The sequence below is a fragment of the Somniosus microcephalus genome, chromosome 1 (assembly GCF_052327205.1).
Source record: "Somniosus microcephalus isolate GS21.2 chromosome 1, FLI_Smic_1.0, whole genome shotgun sequence".
NCBI lineage: Eukaryota > Metazoa > Chordata > Chondrichthyes > Squaliformes > Somniosidae > Somniosus > Somniosus microcephalus.
In genome coordinates, this window is record NC_140987.1 from 427,582,208 (window position 1) to 427,604,177 (window position 21,970).

The window sequence follows — 21,970 nt, forward strand, 5'->3', positions numbered from 1 at the left end:
TGGATAAGCTGTACACTGAATAAGAGCACTGAGACGCTGGTGAAGCACAAAATACACAGACTTAATGGATTCTGGCACTGGGAAAGCTTGCCGCTCTTCAAATAGCACCATGGGAGCTACCTGAACATCTACCTGAACAGACAGATAGGGCCTTGGGTTTAACACCTCATCCAAAGGACGGTAGCTCCCATAATGTAGCACTCACAACTTGCATTTGTATAACATCTTTAACATAGAAACATGTCTGAAGGCTTTTCACAGAGGACTAATAAAAAAAATGAACATTGAGCCAAAGGTGGAGATATTAGGAGGGGTGACACAAGTTTGGTACCAGAGGTAGGTTTTAAGGAGAGTGAGGTGGAGAGGAAGAGGAGCAGGAGCAGCAGGGACACAAAATTGGTTAAGGGATAGAAAACAGAGTTGTGGTAAATGGCTGTTTTTTGGACTGGAGGGAGGTATACAGTGGTATTCCCCAGGGTTCAGTACTAGGACCACTGCTGTTTCTGATAGACATTAATGACTTGGACTTGGGGGTACAGGGGACAATTTTGAAATTTGCAGATTACACAAAACATGGAAGTGTAGTAAACATTGAGGAAGATAGTAATAGACTTGGAGGACATAGACAGGCTGGTGGAATGGGCGGACACATGCCAGATGAAGTTCAATGCGGAGAAGTATGAGGTGATGCATTTTGGTAGGAGGAATGAGGAGAGACAATACAAGCTAAGTTATACAATTTTAAAGGGGGTGTAAGAACAGAGACACCTGGGGGTGTTTGTGCACAAATCTTTGAAAGTGGCAAGACAGGTTAACAAAGCAGTTAATAAAGCATGTGGGATCCTTGGCAAAAGTCATAGTTATGCTAAACCTATATAAAACACTAGTTCGGCCTCAGCTGGAGTACTGTATTCAATTCTGGCACCACACTTTGCGAAGGACATGAAGGCTTTGTAGAGATTTACTAGAATGTTTCCAGCGATGAGGGATTACAGTTACAGGAATAGACTGGAGAAGCTGGGGTTTTTCTCCTTAAAACAGAGAAGGCTAAGAGGAGATTTGAAAGAGATGTTTAAAATCGTGAATGGTTTAGATAAAGTAAATAAAGAGAAACTGTTTCCAATGGCTGAAGGGTTCAATAAACCAGAGACGACATGGGAAACCTTTTTACACAACGAGCGGTTAGGATTTGGAATCCACTGCCTGATGGGGTGGTGGGTACAGATTCAATAGTAGTTTTCAAAGGGGAATTGGATGAAAACTTAAAGGAGAAAAATTTGCAAGGATATGGGGAAAGGACCAGGGAGTGGGACTAACTGGGTTGCTCTTCAAAAGAGCCGGCGCAGACTCGATGGGTCGAATGGCCTCCTTCTGTGCTGTACTTATTCTATAATTCTATTCTGTGATTCTTACAATTAGAAGACGAAGAAAGAACTTGCATTTATATAGTGCCTTTCACATTCTCAAGACATCGCGTGCATTTCACAGCCAATTAATTACTATTGAAGTGTAGTCATTGTTATGTAGACAAACATGGCAGCCAATTTACACAGAGTCAGGTCCCACAAATGGCAATGAAATAAATGACACGTTAATCTGTTTTGGTGATGTTGGTTGAGGGAAATGTTGGCCAGGGCACTGGGAAAGCTCCCCTGTTCTCAACATAGTGCCATGGGATCTTTTTATGTCCACTTGAACAGGCAGACTCATTTAATGTTGTCATTTAACAATTCATGGGCCTGTTAGTAGTCGGATTTTTAAATTGCACGTGAGGAACCATGTGATTTGACATAAATTGATAGTGCCATTTAAATGCGCGATACAAAGGAATAATAATATCTGTTTATAATTGTAAAATATCAACAGTCAGAGCAAAATGTGAGTGACTTTTTTTTTTTTTAAACAGATCCGAGTGATAAGGCCTCCGAACTATGCTGGTCCCTTGATGCTGGGATTTTTACTTGCCATAATTGGTGGACTTGTGTATCTTAGGCGGAATAACCTTGATTTCCTATGTAACAAAAATGGCTGGGCATTTGTTGCTTTGGTAAGTGAAAAATAAATCATTCACTCCTAAGTTTAACCCAAGGTTGGCATTAAAGTTCTGTTCCTTTTCCTGAGTTGGTCACCTGCCCATGTTGAAAATTACAATATTAAAAATAATTAATTGATGAGAAAATCTAGTGTTTTAAGAAGCAGTGAGAGGTGCAATGCTTTGGGACCTTGATTTGAATCGATTCCAAACTGATAGGATCAGTGTCTCCTTTATCTGCTGACTGTGAGGATCTCCTATGAAAAGTAAGTCTTCAGTTTAGCACAAAATTTGGCACCAATTAAAAATCGCATGGCCAAAGAATGTTTGCTGTGAAAAATGTCACGGATGCAGTTGATGATGGGGGTGACGACGGCAGATTTAAAAGGGAGGGGACAGTACCTGAGGAGAGGGAATCATTTACGATATCAGCTAGTTTGGAGGTCAGAAAGGAAAGTTGGGTGGTCAGCAGTTTAGTGGAATAGGGTCGAGAGAGCACGAGGTGGGTCTCGTGGACTAGATGAGCTCGGAGAGGGCATGAGGGAAGATGGGAGAGAAAGTAGAGAAAGATGCAAATTCCAGGCTAGGGCAGGTGGGAACCTTGGTGGGGGAGTTGGCTTGGTGGGGGAGGGAGGGATGCGGCAGAGGCAGCTGAATGGATGGTCTCAATCTTAGTGACGAAGGCCATGAGCTCCTCGCAATTGTTGGAGGTGAGGGTGAATGGGGCAGGGGAAAGGGGTTTAAGGGGACTATTGGTAGTAGAGAAAAGATGCCGGGGGTTATCTTTTGCATTCCTAGATGATCCTGGAGCTGTGAGCAGTTCTGACTTAACCTATCTGTTAAAGGTACCTACTGCACCTGGCATAAAGCAGTTTGGAGATATTTGTGACCCATATCTTTGTCTCCTGGAAGAACACTACAGGAAAACAACAGTTTAGGGAGCGATTACAAAATGAAAATTGACTCGTTCTTGCCTGCTTGTTGGCAAAGTTCCATAGATAAATAATTCTGAAAGAAATAGAAATAATGGAAATTGGAGGTGGGAAAGTACCTTTTGAATGCAAAGAACATTGGGCCAAAATTATGCTGTCAAAATAACAGTGAGGCTGATGGCGCTCGCCGTTATTTATGCGTTAATGGTACAGCAACTCCAGGCGAGGGGCAGATACCTAGTTAAATGTGAACATCCAAAAGTTTCTGACGTGAATCTTGTCATTCACGTGAAAATGACTTATGTAATAATACTGGGCGGCCTGCTGGTGGCGCTGTCCAGGGAGAGTATAAATACTCGGGCATGGGCCCAGCTTGTGCAGGACATTCTTTAACAGGAACTAGTGAAGGACACAACTAGATCTCCATGTTGAAAAACAGTTGATTAAAGCCTTGTTTAATACTCAGACCAAGTGCCTAGTAGTTTGAGTCATAGAGTCATAGAGTTTTACAGCACAGAAAGAGGCCCTTCGGCCCATCGTGTCTGCGCCGCCCGTCCCTCCCTGTCCAGTCTAATCCCATTTTCCAGCATTTGGTCCATAGCCTTGTATGCAATGGCATTTCAAGTGCTCATCCAAATGCTTCTTGAATGTTGTGAGGGTTCCTGCCTCTACCACCCTTTCAGGCAGTGAGTTCCAGCTTCCAACCACCCTCTGGGTGAAAAAGTTCCTCCTCAAATCCCCCCTAAATCTCCTGCCCCTTACCCTGAATCTGTGCCCCCTTGTTATTGACCCCCCTACTAAGGGGAAAAGTTCCTCTTTATCTACCCTATCTATGCCCCTCATCATTTTGTACACCTCAATCAGGTCCCCCCTCAGCCTTCTTTGCTCCAAGGAAAACAACCCCAGCCTGTCCAGTCTCTCTTCATAGCTGAGGCGCTCCATCCCAGGTAACATCCTGGTGAATCTTCTCTGCACCCTCTCCAAAGCAATCACATCCTTCCTATAGTGAGGCGACCAGAACTGTACACAGTACTCCAGCTGTGGCCTCACCAGCGTTTTGTACAGTTCCATCATAACCTCCCTGCTCTTATATTCTATGCCTCTGCTAATGAAGGCAAGTATCCCATAAGCCTTTTTAACCACCTTATCTACCTGTTCCGCTGCCTTCAGGGAATTTTGTACATGTACACCAAGGTCCCTCTGACCCTCTGTACTTCCTAGGGTCCTACCACTCATTGTGTATTCCCTTGCCTTATTTGTCCGTCCAAAATGCATCACCTCGCACTTTTCTGGGTTAAATTCCATTTGCCACTTTTCCGCCCATCTGACCAACCCGTTAATATTGTCCTGTAGCCGGAGGCTTTCCTCCTCGCAATTTACCACCCCACCAATTTTCGTGTCATCCGCGAACTTACTGATCATACCCTTTACATTCTCATCCAAATCATTAATGTAGATCACAAACAGCAAGGGACCCAGCACCGATCCCTGAGGTACCCCACTGGACACAGGCTTCCAGTCACAAAAGCAACCTTCGACCATCACCCTCTGCCTCCTGCCACTCAGCCAGTTTAGGATCCAACGCGCCAAGGCCCCCTGGATCCCATGGGCTCTTACCTTCTTGACCAGTCTCCTATGCGGGACCTTGTCAAAAGCTTTACTGAAGTCCATGTAAACCACATCCACAGCATTTCCCTCATCCACACACCTAGTCACCCCCTCGAAAAATTCAATCAGATTGGTCAGACATGATTTACCCTTGACAAAGCCATGCTGACTATCCCCGATTAATCCTTGCCTCTCCAAGTGGAGACTAATTTTGTCCCTCAGAATTTTTTCCAATAATTTCCCTACCACAGATGTTAGGCTCACTGGCCTGTAATTCCCTGGTTTATCCCTGCTACCCTTCTTGAATAATGGTACTACATTAGCTGTTCTCCAGTCCTCTGGTACATCCCCTGTGGCCAGAGAGGTTCTGAAAATTTGTGTCAGAGCCCCTGCAATCTCCTCCTTTGCCTCACACAACAGCCTGGGATACATCTCGTCCGGGCCTGGGGATTTATCCACTTTTTGGCCTGCTAAAACCGCTAGTACCTCCTCCCTCTCGATGCTAATATGTTCAAGTATGTCACAGTCCCCTTGCCTGACTTCTATATCTACATCGTCTTTCTCCATAGTGAACACTGAGGCAAAAAATTCATTTAAAACCCCACCTACTTCATCTGGCTCTACACACAGCTTGCCACTTTGGTCCCTAATGGGCCCTACCCTTTCCCTGGTTATCCTCTTGCCCTTAATATACTTATAAAACATCTTAGGATTTTCCTTTATTTTGCTCGCCAGTGTTATTTCATGGCCCCTCCTCGCCCTCCTAATTTCCTTTTTAAGTATGCCCCTGCACCTCCTATACTCCTCTTACGTCAGTTGCTGTCCGAGTTGCGCCATTCCGCTGTTGGCTTCACGAAAACTGCATTTTGCTGTCTGCCACACCATTGACATGCATTGAATGTCATGAAGTTGCTGTATTTGCGTGGTAGATGTGAACTAAACCCGCTACAGATATTTAGTAATTACAAGCGTAAGTACCCTGTTAATGACTGCCGATCAACCTCTCTGGCACCAAAAATTAACTACAGTGTGGAGTCTCATTCCTTCAGGTTTTGAATTTTTTGAGGAGATTTTAAAAATGTCCAGTTCTAAATTTACTATTCCTTTTCTGCCTCTCTCATAATCCTAAATGTCTTTCCTCCTTTATTCCTCTTTCTGTACTTGATTTGAAGTTTAATTCACCCTCCTTCTCAGTCCTTCCATTGTTTATTTCCCAATCCTTAAATCACATTGGCTAAGGTGATACCCTGTTGGTTGCCTTTTTCACTCTGGTCCCAGATGCCCTGTTTCCCTCGCTGTGTCATTATCGGCTCACACTTTCAGCAACTTTGTGGGCAAAACTGTTTTGAGCTGAAGGGTGCAGGGGCAAGTTTAACTAACGGTAGATGCCCGGCTACAGCAAAATCTGGCCCATTCATTTTCTGTTACATTTTCACCCACAGTGTTTCGTACTTGCTATGACCTCTGGTCAGATGTGGAACCACATCCGAGGTCCCCCATATGCACACAAGAACCCTCATAATGGCCAAGTGGTGAGTAATTCAATCTACATTGATTTTCAAAGTATGATATTGTGTGCCCATTGCTGTAGGGGTTTTATTGCTGGACTGTTACAAATTTTCAATGTACAGCAAACTCTCGTTTAAACGTCACCTAAATATCCGGAATTCTCTATTAACCGGCAAAATTCTCACTCTGAAAACAACACCTCAATAACCGGCAATGTTGCCGAGTCCGAGTCTCCCGCGGTGGCCGAGTTAGTCAGTGGGGGGTAGTTCTCCAAACTGCCACTACTCGGCTTCTTGGCGCTGCCGGAAGTCGGAACACCTCAATAACAGGAGTCTGGCTCTCCCGCGCTGCCGGTAGTCTCTTCTGATCATCCATTTTACAGGGGTACCGTGTGTCTCCCACACTGCTGGTAGTCATTGCATTGCATTGCATTGCATTACTGTACTTAATCAAGCATCTTCCACCATCCATTTAACACAACATTCTGCAGGTGAGTACTCAATTACTGTATACTGCACATTTCTTGATTTTTTTTATTTTTCTTTGTTAAAAGTAGCCTCAGTAGCTAACCCTCTCCGTCACCCGGAATTTTTGATCAACCCGGCAACACGCCGGTCCCGTTGGTGCCGGATACCAAAGAGTTTCCTGTATATGCCAATTTTCAATATACATGTATTTCTTAACTGATTTAAACCCTCATTACTACAGTTGGGATTATATATTTTTCAATTTTTACTTTTTTTTCCTGAGCAATCTAAGTCATTTTAAATACCATATTCTACAAATTGCCAATTTGTGACACAGTCTGCACTGCAGCTGGTGTCCTGAACTCATCAGCACATTTCCGTGGGGAGAATGGTGCCATATATGTCATAGATTTTTTTTTTATTCTCTGGAAAAAGAGGGATAAAAACATAGAAAAATGTCAATCTTTATAATTGTTATAATAAAGCCTCTTAACATTTGACATTGATGTAATTCACCACCAGATGGCAGTCTGGAGACTACCCCCCACCACCTCGTTCCCCTTTTAGGAGTTTAACCGCAAACCTTAGAAGTAAAGCTGTTCAGTGGAATTTTATAGAACCATCTGGAATCCTCATGGGATTTGAAGGGAATTTTTAGTAGGATTTGCATATTGATTCCTGCAAGTGTTCCTACCTGCTTTGGCTCTATATATAAATATATAAATAGCCCTTAATGCATGAAATCTTCTTTGAAATATAGAACTTTACAGACTGGCAGTGGTTTTATTGCACCAGATGGTAGAAACAGTGAAATCAGGCTGGGGAGAAATAAAGCTTCAGTTTGAAGTAATAAAACGGAAGAACCCTGTTTCTCCCATCCTACCATGCACGTCTAATGATTTGAGGGCAGCGTGACTAAACAATGGACACTTTTGGGAAGGAATTTTATTGAGCAGAGTTGAAAATTTTTACATAAATGTGCAGACTCACAAAGTAATCATTTTGAAAGCTATATTTGGCACTAATGTAACAACTGAGACCAAATGGTCAGTTTGTTATGTACTTTTCTTGAAGAAATGTTATTGAAGCTTTTGGCCTTGTTTTAGTTTCTAATCTACTTTAGAAATCTGGTGAATGCTATGTTTCTACCAGTGTAGTAGTTATGAATTTTGACAAATGGAAAAATTAAATCACCTTGAAAGTGATTTAAACACCATTAAAGTAAATAGTACAATTTAGTCTGTATTTCAGTTGAAGGGTACGATTTGTTGGAACTCTGTTACTTTTGAAAAGTAACAATGCCAATAGTTGTCTGCCAATAATGGCCCAGTCACCATAGTATCCTGGAGTCGTGCATTGCAGAAATTCAGTAGCTTTATGCCTGACGGTCAAATTGAAGCAGATTTGTAGCCATTTGAACAGAACCAACTTTTTCTTTAATGAAAAGTCATGAAAAATCTGCACCTAATTCATTCCCCCCCTCCTTCCCCAAAGTACCAAATATGATTGTGCCTTTGTGAATCTACGAGAGATGGCCCTTTCATGATCGGCCACTGTTAATTTCTACATTGTTAGTTTACCAAAGCAAAGTTGGGTGAGTGCAGGGTTGCTGCCCAGATGCTCTCCCTAAAAGGCGACTACAGTGTCCCCTCTGGAACAGTATTCACCGGACAAGAAGAGATAAATAGTGGACCTTGGTCAAAAAGGAAGCTGGAGCTGTTTTGTTCAATCCTTCAGAGGTTTATATCGGGTTGGATGCATATAAACTTGTCATAATTGTAATGTCACATTTTCCATTTACTTTACACAGTGTCAAGTTCAAGGGAAAAGTCATGAATTGTTTTCAAAAGCTGTATTTCCATTTACAGGACTTTGTTTTGTTTAGGGAACATGTAAATTGATGCTATTGTAAGCCAGAGACTGTCTTGGGAAGCTACCTAAATTTAAGTGTGCACTTCAGTCATGGAGCCATCAGCTTGCTCTCGAAATGGGGTGTAATATCAATACATTCCAAATGTCAACCTTGTTTATGAATGTTGGCTAAGTGCATAGATTGAAGAGTTGTTTCTTGTGTTGTCTTTTGCCCGAGATGTGCAATGATATTGTTTTATATGCAATGCTCAAATACCGTTGAGTTGCTGTGAGTTATGATTGAGATATACTATTTGGCGAAGATAGGAATTCCTGGATTATCCCAGCTGATGCTTTTCCTAGCCTGGAAATACATGAATGCTGTTGCTTGATGCAGACAAAATGTTGGGAGAATCATTTCATTCTCCAGCATCATTCTGTTCCACTGTGAGATGCGTGTTCTAAAAAGATATTCAGTAATTTTACTAATAATCCTCCCTACCATTCAAAAAAAAAAAAGACGAGCTGCTAAACCTACTGTTCATAAATACACCAGGATCTATGACAAATTACTTTAGAAAGAAAGAAGTGAGATTGGTCATCACCCGCTCATTAGAAGAGGGGACAGTAATTATATTTTATTGAGTGAAAGTGAGACCTGATACAGCATCTGAGCAGCAGTTAAACAGGGCACAATCAAGGTTTATATTACCCATTAGGCCCTGGGTAGAAGACGCGATCTTCACTGGCCGGAGCTGACCTCTAGACTTGCTCGTCTGCCCGGTGTGAACAACCCCCGTCGGACCTGACCTCTAGGCTTGCTCGTCCGCCCAGTGTGAACAACCCCCCATCAGACCTGACCTCTAGGCTTGCTCGTGCGCCCAGTGTGAACAACCCCCGTTGGACCTGACCTCTAGGCTTGCTCGTCCGCCCAGTGTGAACAACCCCCCCCCCCCCGGTCGGACCTGACCTCTAGGCTTGCTCGTCCGCCCAGTGTGACGCGTGTGGGTCCTCCGCCAACCCGAAACCCTCCTCGGCTCATCCGGTGGATGTTCCCAAGCTTCTTGTTGAATGCCTCTACAACCTAAGTGTTTGAGAGACCCTTTCTTGTACTTCTTCCTAGCAAAGCCTATGGGGACCAGTTAACCCAATCATTGACTTACACCTGAAACCCCCTGTCCGATGACCGGGATGCCACGTACCCAATGATCCCGCCTGCCCCTGTCAGGTACTCCTCTCATGACACCCTGACATCATGTGTTTTTAACCATCTAAACTCTTATCTGGGGTAGCTGTGGCAACACAAACGGAACATGTCTCCATCGGTAGAGATATGGGCCTAGAAATTCAGTTAAGGCCCGCCAGCAGGCTAACGCCCAAAAGTTAGCGCTGCGCGCGGAGCCCGTTGCGACCGCCAGAAATTCACTTTTAGCGCCCCAATTCGGAACCGGGCGCTGTTCCAGGGTGTGCCCACCTCCGCTTGGGGCGCTGAAAGTGAATTTCAGTGCTCCAGCTGCCGCTGCGCCACCCGATGCGGTGCGGCAGGCTGGGGTACTGCAGGCCTCCTTCCCTTAAGGAGGAGCTGCCTGCAGCCGTGAGATCGCCGCTGGATTCTGCCAGCAAATGAGCCCAGCACCACGGAGAAGTGCCGGACTCACGGGAATCAGCCACCAATGCCGCGGGGGGGTGGTGGAGGAGGCCGGGGAGGGAGGTGCGGGCAGGCGGCCGCCGAAAAAGCGGCCGGCCGCACCTCCACCTTAAAGCGCCCCAGTAGCGCAGCAGTACGGCCCCGTTTCACGAACGTTGTTTGCGGCCGCTGCAGAAGAGGCGGCCGCAACTAAATATGGGGTTTGGGCCGGAAGCGGGGCGGTACCGGGGCACTGCGCACACCGATGACGTCATCGGTGTCGGCGCAGCGCTACCAGCTACCGCCGCCATTACCGCAGCGCTGAATATCAGCGCAACCTCTTATACTGGCGCAGAAACCCTCTTTAGGCGCCAACTGGGCACAAAGCTTGCAGCGCCCAACTGAATTTCTAGGCCATGGTCTCCTTGCTGTTTGCCTATGTTTTTAATTCCCTGCAGATATAACATTCCAAGACAGTGGCAGTCACACATGATCTTGCTAGTCCTGTTCCCAGACAAGCTGTCTGTTTTTATTAATAAGTTTGTTGAGAAGCACTTTTAAAATGTTGGTCAAGGGAAGCCCATCGCCTGCATTTAAAATCTAACCGCTTCTACCCAGGGCATACTGCACTAGTTTTAAAAGCATGATTATTCAAGCATCATTGTGCATTGCGTATCAGTTACATAATCAAAACAATACAAACTTAAGACTATAACTAATAATGCTTATTTCATATAGTCCAGTTAGTTAGTAAGGAGACTCTGAAACGAAGATTTTACCCCCTTACACATTTCATGGGACACTGGCACCAGTACTATGACAGGAAAGAGCTGGACTGCTGGGCAAGGTTTCACCTGAACTGATCTTCACAGAAGAGTAAATGGATAAAGTACCAGAGATGCAAGGAAAACTAAAAATAAATCAAGGGGAGGAACTGGCTAGATTTAATACAAGTATATAAACAAATGGTGATGGAGAAACTAATGAGATTAAACATCGACAAATCTCCAGGACCCAATGGTTTCCACCCCCGGGTTTTACATTGTTGATGCTTTAGTCGTGATCTTCCAAAACACACTCGTGAATTCTCAACTTGGACAGGAAAATTGCCAATGTCACTCCACTATTTAAGAAGAGTAAGAGAGATAATCTAGGAAATTATAGACCTATTAGACATGGGGAAGTTATTGCAATCTGTTATTAGGGACAGAGTGACTGAGCATTTGGACAAATACAAGCTGATCAGCGAGAGCCAACATGGATTTGTAAAGGATAAGCCATGTCTAACGAACCTAGTTGAATTTTTTGAGGAGGTATCTAACGTGGTAGATAAGGGAGTGTCTATGGATGTTATGTTATTTATATGGACTTCCAGAAGGCATTTGACAAGATTCCACATAAGAGACAGTTTCTTTTTTTTTTAAGCGCATGGAATTGGAGGCAACCTATTAGCTTGGACAGGGAGTTGGTTAGGAGGTAGGAGATCAGAGTATTTTCTAAATGGCGAGAAGCGAGGAACCAAAGATGAGCAGACCCATTTGGAGGTCCAAGTACAGAAATCACTAAAAGCTGGTGGACCGATATAAAAAAAAAATTAAAAAGATTAATAGAACGTTGGCCTTTTATCGCAAGGGGGCTGGAATACAAAGCGATGAAGTTATGTTTCGGCTGTACAGAGCTCTGGTTAGACCCCACCTGGAGCACTGCACTCAGTTTTGGGCACCACACCTCAGGAAGGATATATTGGCCTTGGAGGGGGTGCAGCGCAGATTCACCAAATAGATACCGAGGCTAAAAGGGTTAAATTATGAGGACACGTTGCATAGACCTTGAATGTTACCTGAAATGTAGAAGACTAAATGGTAGGGTTGCAAAATTCTGGGAATTTTTAAGAGGAAACTTTCCATGGGAAATTTTGGGAATTTATGGGAATTTTGAGTTTTTTTGCACACTGATGGTTTTTGTCTCTGACCCTTATATTATCTTTGTCGTCAAAATAGACACACTGTTCCATACAAATAAAAACAGGCTTTCAAAACTTTATTTAGGTTATAATTTTGAACTTTATTGAACCCCCACAAAAAAGACCCATCTAAAATAAAATAAAAAGAGCGTCAGCTTATTTAGCCTGTAATTTGTCCTTATTTTGTCCCTTTGAGTCTTCTACTCATCATTGCTCCTCCTGATTCTCTGACTCTGGCTCTGACGTGTCCATTTCCTCCTCTGTGTCAGTGTCTAGCTGTGTGGTGGACACTTCTGTATCTGGCTCAATAAGTTGTAGGTTCGCCCGGATAGCCACCAGTTTTTCCACTCTCTTGTTAGTCAGCTTGTTGCGCACCTTTGTATGCGTATTCCCAAAAAGTGACCAGTTTCGTTCAGAGGCCGCTGATGAAGGTGGGATTTGGAGTATCACCGATGCAATAGGTGACAGGGCCTCAGATGCACAAAGTCCCTTCCACCAGGTATGTGCACTGATGTGCTTGCATGATTCCCATATCCCATCCCATTCCAAAGACCTTGCTTGGTAGAGAACTTTGCCAGACTTCCCAGAACTTTGCCCACATCCAGATTGAGATGGTGTGAGAGGGTAGAAATCACACTGTAAGCGCTGTTGATCTGTTCTCCAGAAAGTATTGGTCTCCCAACATGCTTTGGGTCCAGCATGTATGCTGCAGCATGAATCGGCTTGACACAAAATTCTTGACGCGTCTGTATGAATTGAACAATTGCCTTCTCCTCTGCTTTGAGCAGCAGGGATGTGGGTAGGGCAATGCTGATTTGTTCTTTTAAATCAGTAAAAAGCCTGAGAACATCTGACAAGACAGCGTCATCTCCTTCAATCTGAGCAATTGCAGATGCTACTGGTGAGAGTAGTTTAAGGCTGCTAACCACTCTCTCCCAAAACACATCATCCAGCAGTATTTTCTTGATGGTGGTTTCCATATCCCCAGACTGGGATATTGCCATTTCTTGCAGCGACTCCTTACCCTCCAGAAGGCTGTTGTACATTATGACAACACCACCCCATCTAGTGTTGTTGGGCAGCTTCAGTGTGGTGTTCTTGTTCTTTGTCATTTGCTTGGAGTTGTAGGTTGCTGCAACTACCTGTTTTCCCCTGACATACTTAACAACTTGCTTGGCTCTCTTGTACAGTGCTTCCATGGTTCTCAAACCCATGATGTCCTTGAGGAGCAGGTTAAGCCCATGAGCTGCGCACCCAATAGACGTAATGAGTGAAGGTGTTGCATTTGGATAAATGCTGCTGCATCTTTAGAAACATAGAAACATAGAAGCTAGGAGCAGGAGTAGGCCATTCGACCCTTCGAGCCTGCTCCGCCATTCAACGAGATCATGGCTGATCATCCAAACCCTAGCACCCGGTCCCTACACCGACAGCCATCCCACCCAAGCCCTATCCCCGTAACCCCACGTATTTAATTCCCCCTAACACTAAGGGCCAATTTTTATCATGGCCAATCAACCTAACCCGCACATCTTTGGCATTCTTTACATATGGCTTTCTACAGTGTTTGCACAAGTACACAGTCTTTCCATCTTTAATGCCTGGGGTAAAATGCTTCCACACATCCGACGGTAAACGTGGCATTGTTCTATGCAGAGAAATAAAGGGCATTCATCTCTGTGTCGAACTGCGGTCGATCAGCACGATTGCAACAGGGTGAGTACATTTTTGCTGATGCTCCATGTGATGGAAGCATGACCTGTACACACACGACGCTACATCACCAATAGTGTATTATTTTGTATATTTTAAATTGAAGGACAACAGAGTTCAACAAGTAACTGGTTAACTGGTTTATTTGGTATAAAGTCTGATTTACTTACTGCATCATCACAACATCAGCAGAAAACAAAATGACTTCCCTCAGGACCCCTAACCTGGATCTTAAAAAAACTATAGCAGTCTTACAGATGCCTGCAGGCCAATCACAATTCGATATGCAAATATTACAAATAGAGGGAGCTAATCGCTCATCCACTCATCCAACCAATCAGGACACACTTGTTCACAGTCACACACAAAACTTGTAATTATTAAAACAAGCCAAGTAAGAAGATAAACATATATTGATTAAGAAATTCCTTAATAATTAAGATTCCATCTCTGTTAGTAATTTTAAGAGAGGACCTGTGGGGGGGAAAAAAAAAGAAAGAAATACAAAAAAAACAATATTCTGCTAGCATGTGCTTTTTTTGGGCAAAATTCCCAAGCTAAACTTCCCGTGGAAAATTTCCCGGAAACTTTCCACCCCTTTGCAACCCTATTAAATGGTGATCTAATTGAGGTGCTTAAGATGATTAAAGGATTTGATGGGGTAGAGGGAGAGAAACCATTTCCTCCGGTCCAGAACAAAAATTAGAATTAAAATTCAAGCTGGGCCGGTCTGGGGTGATGTCAGAAAGCACTTCACCACACAGGCTAGTAGAAAGCTGGAACTCTCCCCCCAAAAAGCTGTTGAGGCTAGGTCAGTTGAAAATTTCAGAACTGAGACTGATAGACTTTTGCTGCAGTTATACAGGGTACTGGTGAGGCCACACCTGGAATACTGCATACAGTTTTGGTTTCCATATTTAAGAAAAGATATACTTGCTCTCGAGGCGGTTCAGAGAAGGTTCACTCGGTTGATTCCAGAGATGAGGGGGTTGACGTATGAGGAAAGGTTGAGTAGGTTGGGACTCTACTCATTGGAGTTCAGAAGAATGAGAGGCGATCTTATCGAAACATATAAGATTGTGAGGGGGCTTGATCGGGTGGATGCGGTGAGGATGTTTCCACTGATGGGTGAAACTCGAACTAGGGGGCATAATCTTAGAATAAGGGGCTGCCCTTTCAAAACTGAGATGAGGAGAAACTTCTTCACTCAGAGGGTAGTAAATCTATGGAATTTGCTACCCCAGAGAGCTGTGGAAGCTGCAACATTAAATAAATTTAAAACGGAGATAGACATTTTCCTAGCAGATAAGGGAATTAGGGGTTACGGGGAGAGGGCAGGGAAGTGGACGCGAGTCTAGATTCGGATCAGCCATGATCCTATTGAATGGCGGAGCAGGCCCGAGGGGCCGTATGGCCTACTCCTGCTCCTACTTATGTTCTAGGCAAGGGTATTGAGGGTTACGGAACCAAGGCGGGTAAATGGAGTTAAGATACAGATCAGCCATGATCCAATTGAATGGCGGAATAGGCTCGAGGGGCCTAATGACCTCCTGTTCCTAGGTTCTTATGTAATGTAGAAAGCTAGCTAAAACTGACACATGGCTTCAAAAAAGTCGACAGTTTCCCAAAATCCTGACTAAAATCTATTGCATGTGAAAACAAGGCTTTATAACTTAATATCTTGATATATACAGCATCCATTCACTTGTATTGGAGTAAAAAAGCTGATGTACATGAAGGTTTGAAGGGGAAATCCAAATGTTGAAGGCACAAAATTGGCGGTGCATTTCTAAGGGGCAACCCCGCTGGAAAATTTTAAATTTTATATGAAGCATTATAGTTAATGTTAAGCACTTTTTGTATTTCAGAATTAACGATCTTTTTAGAAAAACAAATAACATTTGGATTTTCAGCAGATTAACCAGACCATCAGTCCCCAAAAGCTACCTCGAGCTTTATCCAACCTCTGCCCCAGTTCAGAGGCACTGGTATGCTACCAACACCGCACCCTTTCACCAAGACACTTTCCTTCAACTCTCCCAGTTCATGTTTGTATTCTCTCTTTTGCCCTCCCCTGTCCAGAATTCAATCTGGCACACTCTCCCCTCAACCCCCCCACCCCCCCCCCCCCCCCCCCAGCGTGCCCCCAACATCACCACGCCAACAAAGTTCAAGCTGGTATTCATCTTTTCACAGCACTATTCAAGTAGATATTTACTTCCCTTAATTTTTGCCTCTTCCACCTATTGCCACTCCCTTATTGCCATCCATTCCCCCGTCACATCCAGCTGCTAATGGACTAGAACAGAGCACCTCATTCCTCAATGCCGCTAATGGCACTGATTCTGGCTGCTGTCTACTGTAGTTGGGAACTTGAGATTTCCCACCCACATTATATAGAATAACTCCCATTAGCGACATTGAAGAGAGAGGGACCTCAGTTCAGGCCATTGCAACTGGACTCTGGTAGAAGTGGGGACCTGGATAGGAGTGTGAGGAGAAGAAGCATGTAAAAGAGAAACACCAGTCGTGAGGAGAGATGGCTCAGTTTGTTCTGATTGTCAGCAAATGCTGATGTGTTAGCCAGGCCTCCAAAACGATGATGGTTGGCATGGGTGTGAGCTGTTCCTTTTAAACTGATCAAAAAACACTGCTTTCGTACTGAAGAGAGATTGCGGGCTAAACGTATTCCACAGTTTAGAATGAGCATTTTATAAACCACTAAAGCTGTAGATAGTAACATTGAAATCTTAAATGAATGAGCCTTTAACCCTTGTTGCTTTTTTCCTTTTTCAGAGTTACATTCATGGAAGCAGTCAAGCACAGTTTGTAGCTGAAACACACATTGTTATTTTGCTGAGTATCCTTTGGCCTTGACTGTAATAGTGTTTTAAATATTGAAGAATTGTCAATGTTCTGCTTCTGGGAATAGAAAATGATCATTTACAGTTTAATTGAAATTGTTTTCCACTTTTGTAGTAATATGCATTTTATATACACTCCTTCTAGTTTTCATGGCTGCTATAAAAATGCAGGATCAAAGGCAATCCAGTTGCGACCAGTCACCAGCGAGACTGTCAACCTGAGATTTTGAGTTTGATTTGTTAATTGACTGATATTCAGTCTCAGCTGCTGGAGAGACGTCTCTCTCTTTGTTCCTGTACCCCTTGTATTCCTATTTAACCAGTCTATGTCTTCCTGAAGTCTCTTATCATCTTCCTCATTGTTTACTACATTTCTGAGTTTTGTATCATCTGCAAACTTTGAAATTATACCCAAGTCCAGGTCATTAATATATATCATAAAGAGCAGTGGTCCCAATACCGACTCCTGGGGAACACCACTGCATATTTCCCTCTAGTCTGAAAAGCCACTGTTCACCACTACCCTCTGCTTTCTGTCCCTTAGCCAATTTCATATCCACAATGCCACTGTCTATTTCATGCCCTGGGCTTTAATTTTGCTAATAAGTCTATTATGTGGTACTTTGTCAAACATCTTTTGAAAGTCCATATGCACAATATCGACCTCAACCCTCATCAACCCTCCCCGTTACTTCATCAAAGAACTCAATCAAGTTAGTCAAACACTATTTGCCTTTAACAAATCAGTGCTGACTTTCATTTATTAGCCCATACTTTTCCAAATGCCAATTAAACTGGGATGTAACATTTGCAATCCTCCAGTCCTCTGGCACCACCCTCATATCTAAGGAGGATTGGAAGATTGTGGCGAGAGCTTGCAGAATTTCACCCTCAGTAACCTAGGATGCAACCCATCCAAACCAGGTGACTTCTCTACTTTGAGGTCTGCCAACCTTTAAGTACCTCCTCTTTATCTATTTTTATCCAATCCAATATCACTACTCCCTCTTCCTTTACTGCTACATTGGCAGCATCCTCTACTCTAGTAAACTATCCCTCCTCGTCCTTCTCGACTTGTCTGCAGCCTTTGACACGGTTGACCACTCCATCCTTCTCCAATGCCTCTCCACCATCGTCCAGCTGGATGGGACTGCACTCGCCTGGTTCCATTCTTATCTATCTAATTGTAGCCAGAAAATCACCTGCAATGGCTTCTCTTCCCACTCCTGCATCGTTACCTCTGGTGCCCCTCAAGGATCTATCCTTGGCCCCCTCCTATTTCTCATCTACATGCTGCCCCTTGGCGACATCATCCGAAAACACAGCGTCAGTTTCCACATGTACGCTGACTATACCCAGCTCTACCTTACTGCCACTTCTCTCGACCCCTCCACTGTCTCTAAATTGTCAGACTGGTTGTCAGACACCCAGTTCTGAATGAGCAGAAATTTTCTCCATGTAAATATTGGGAAGACTGAAGCCATTGTTTTCGGCCCCTGCCACAAACTCCGTTCCCTAGCCACTGACTCCATCCCTCTCCCTAACATCTGTCTGAGGCTGAACCACACTGTTCGCAACTTTGGTGTCATATTTGACCCTAAAATTAGCTTCCGATCACATATCCACAGCATAACGAAGACCACCTATTTCCACCACCATAACATCGCCCGTCTCCGTCCTTGCCTCAGCTCATCTGCTGCTGAAACCCTCATCCATGCCTTTGTTACCTCTAGACTTGACTTCCAACGCACTCCTGGCTGGCCTCCCACATTCTACCCTACGTAAACTTGAGGTCATCCAAAACTCAGCTGCCTGTGTCCTAACTCGCACCAAGTCCCATTCACCCATCACCCCTGTTCTCGCTGACTTCCATTGGCTCCCGGTTAAGCAATGCTTCGATTTCAAAATTTTCATCCTTGTTTTCAAATCCCTCCATGGCCTCGCCCCTCCCGATCTCTAATCTCATTCAGCCTTGAGCTCCACAACCACCCTGCCCCAAGATATCTGCACTCCTCAAATTCTGCCCTCTTGAGCATCCCTGATTATTATCGCTCAATCATCGGTGGCTGTGCCTTCAGCTGCCTAGGCCCTAAGCTCTGGAACTCCCTCCCTAAATCTCTCGGCCTCGCTACCTCTCTTTCCTCCTTTAAGACGCTGCTTAAAACCTACCTCTTTGACCAAGCTTTTGGTCACCTGCCCTAATTTCTCCTTGTGTGGCTTGGTATCAAATTTTTGTCTTCTAGCACTTCTGTGAAGTGCCTTGGGATGTTTTACTACGTTAAAGGCGCTATATAAATACAAGTTGTAGTAGTTGCTGCTGTTGATGTTGAAGACGGATGCAAATTGCTCATTTAGTACCTCAGCCATGCCCTCTACCTCCACAAGAATATTTCCTTTTTGGTCCCCAATCGGCCCCACCGTTCCTTTGATTACCCTTTTACTATTTGTATGTTTATAAAATACTTTTGGGTTCCCTTTTATGTTAGCCGCTAATCTATTCTCATACACTCTCTTTGCCCCTCTTAATCATTTTTTTTTAGATCTCCTCTGTACTTTCTATATTCAGCTTGGTTCTCTACTGTATTATGAATCTTACATTTGTTATAAGCCTCCTTTTTCTGCCTCATTTTAATCTCTACATCTTGTCATCCAGGGAGCTCTAGCTTTGGATGCCCTTCCTTTCCCCCTCGTGGGAATGTGTTTATTCTGTACCTGAACCATCTCCTCCTTGAAGACCTCCCATTGTTCAGTTACTGTTTTGCCTACCTATTTTTGATTCCACTCTACCTGGGCCAAATTGCTTTTCAACTCACTGAAGTTAGAGCATAAGAAATAGGAGCAGGAGTAGGCCATTCGGCCCCTCGAGCCTGCTCCGCCATTCAATAAGATCATGGTTGATCTGATCTTGGCCTCAACTCAACTTTCCTGCCTGTTCCCCATAACCCTTGACTCTCCTGTAGCTCAAATATCTGTCTATCTCCGCCTTGAATATATTCACTGATTCAGCCTCCACAGCTCTCTGGAATAGATGATTCCAAAGATTCATGACCCTCTGAGAAGAAATTCCTCCTCATCTCCGTCTTAAATGGGCGACCCCTTATCTTGAAACTATGCCCCCTAGTTCTAGATTCCCCCACGAGGGGAAACATCCTCTCCGCATCTACCCTGTCAAGACCCCTCAGAATCTTATGTTTCAATAAGATCACCTCTCATTCTTCTAAACTCCAATGAGTATAGGCCCAACCTGCTCAACCTTTCCTCATAAGACAACCCTTCCATCCCAGAAATTAACCCTTCGCTGAACACCCTCCAATGCAAGTATATCCCTCCTTAAATAAGGTGACCGAAACTGTACACCGTACTCCAGGTGTGGCCTCACCAACGCCCTGTACAGTTGTAGCAAGACTTCCCTACTTTTATACTCCATCCCCCTCGCAATAAAGGCCAACATTCCATTTGCCTTTCTAATTACTTGCTGTACCTGCATGCTAACTTTTTGTGTTTAATGTATGAGGACACCCAGATCCTTCTGTACTTCAGCATTCTGTAGTCTCTCCATTTAAATAATATTTTGCTTTTCTATTCTTCCTACCAAAGTGGATAACCTCACATTTTCCCACATTATACTCCATCTGCCAAATTTTTGCCCACTCACTTAACCTATCTATATCCCTTTGCAGACTCTTTGTGTCCTCCTCACAACTTGCTTTCCCACCTATCTTTGTATCGTCAGCAAATTTGGCTACATTACACTCGGTCCCTTCATCCAAGTTATTAATATAGATTATAAATAGTTGAGGCCCCAGCACTGATCCCTGTGGCACCCCGCTAGTTACAGTTTGCCAACCTGAAAATGACCCATTTATCCCGACTCTCTGTTAGTTAGCCAATCTTCTATCCATGATAATATATTACCCCCAACACCATGAGCTCTTATCTTGTGCAGTAACCTTTTACGTGGCACCTTATCGAATGCCTTTGGAAATCCAAATACACGACATCTACTGGCTCCCCTTGATCCACCCTGCTCGTTACATCCCCAAAGAACGCTAATAAATTTGTCAAACACTATTTCCCTTTCATAAAACCAATATACAGTAATTTTCTAAATCTCCTGCTACTACTCCCTTAATAATGGATTCCAGCATTTTCCAAATTAGCCCTGTTCCAGTTAAGTATTTTTACGCTTGATTTTTCCTTGTCCTTTTCCTTAAATATTCTTTAAAAAAAAAATTATTTGTTCCTGGGATGTGGGCGTTGCCCATCCCTAATGATAATGATCACTGTTCCCCAAATGCTTTCCCACTAAAACATGCTCCACTTCATTCCCCAGAACTAGATCCAGCACTGCTTCCTTCCTCATTGGGCTGGAACTGCATTGATCAAGAAAGTTCTCTTGTGCACATTTCAGGAATCCCTCCCCTTCTTTGCCCTTTATACTGTTACTATCCCAGTCAATATTAGAATAATTGAAGTTCCCCATTATCACTGCTCTGTAGTTCTTGCATCTTTCTGTAATTTGTCTGCAAATTTGCTCCTCTATCTCCTTCCCACTATTTTGTGGCCTTTAGTATACACCCAGTAGCATAATAGCTCCTCTATTGTTTCTTAATTCTGACCAAATAGACTCTGCCTTTGACTGCTCAAGTACATTATCCCTCTCCAGTGCTATAATAGCTTCTCTGATCAATTCTGCCATCCCCCTCCTTTTTTTCCTTTCCCTATCTTTCATGAACACCTTGTAGCCAGGAATATTAAGATTCCAAACCTCACCACCTTTGGTGTGGAGATGCCGGTGTTGGACTGTGGTGGACAAATGTAAGAAGTCACACAACACCAGGTTATAGTCCAACAGTTTTATTTGAAATCACAAGCTTTCGGAGCGCTGCTCCTTCGTCAGGTGAAGTGGAGAGATGCCTATAGACACAGATTATATAGTCAGAGAATAATGCCAGATGATTACAGGTAATCTTTCTAACTGCCATTTATCACACCTCGGCAGAGAGATAATCACAGCAATCAAAGGTGTGAACGGTGTCCAAACAGGTCAGTCAGGAAAACATTACATCAAAGAACAATGAGGTGGGGTCACAAGGGGTAAAATGTTGCAGATGCTGGGGCCTGTATGAAAAACAAAAAACAGACAGAAAACATTTTCTTTGCTGGAAATCACAGCCGGTCCGGCCGCATCTGTGTAGAGAGAACTTGGCCAAGTTCCGCACGCATGAGGACGGCCTCAACCGGGATCTTGGGTTCATGTCACGCTACATGTAACCCCGCCTGACGTAGGGTCATCCAGACTCGAGTCGTCGTTGGCTTGTTCTCTCTACACAGATGCGGCCGCACCTGCTGTGATTTCCAGCAAAGAAAATGTTTTCTGTCTGTCTTTTGTTTTTCATACAGA

The 21,970-nt window shown here is 43.9% G+C and overlaps 1 protein-coding gene across 2 annotated transcripts in view; it reads left to right on the plus strand.

Moving 5' to 3' along the window:
• Nucleotides 1-21,970, plus strand: part of LOC147125269 (dolichyl-diphosphooligosaccharide--protein glycosyltransferase subunit MAGT1-like) — a 48,944-nt gene that overhangs the window by 15,288 nt on the left and 11,686 nt on the right. For both annotated transcript variants that reach the window (XM_086000290.1, XM_086000299.1), the window contains 3 exons: nucleotides 1,907-2,047; nucleotides 6,015-6,104; nucleotides 16,499-16,562. In XM_086000290.1, the coding sequence (XP_085856416.1) occupies nucleotides 1,907-2,047; nucleotides 6,015-6,104; nucleotides 16,499-16,562 (295 nt within the window). The remainder of the gene's footprint in view (nucleotides 1-1,906; nucleotides 2,048-6,014; nucleotides 6,105-16,498; nucleotides 16,563-21,970) is intronic.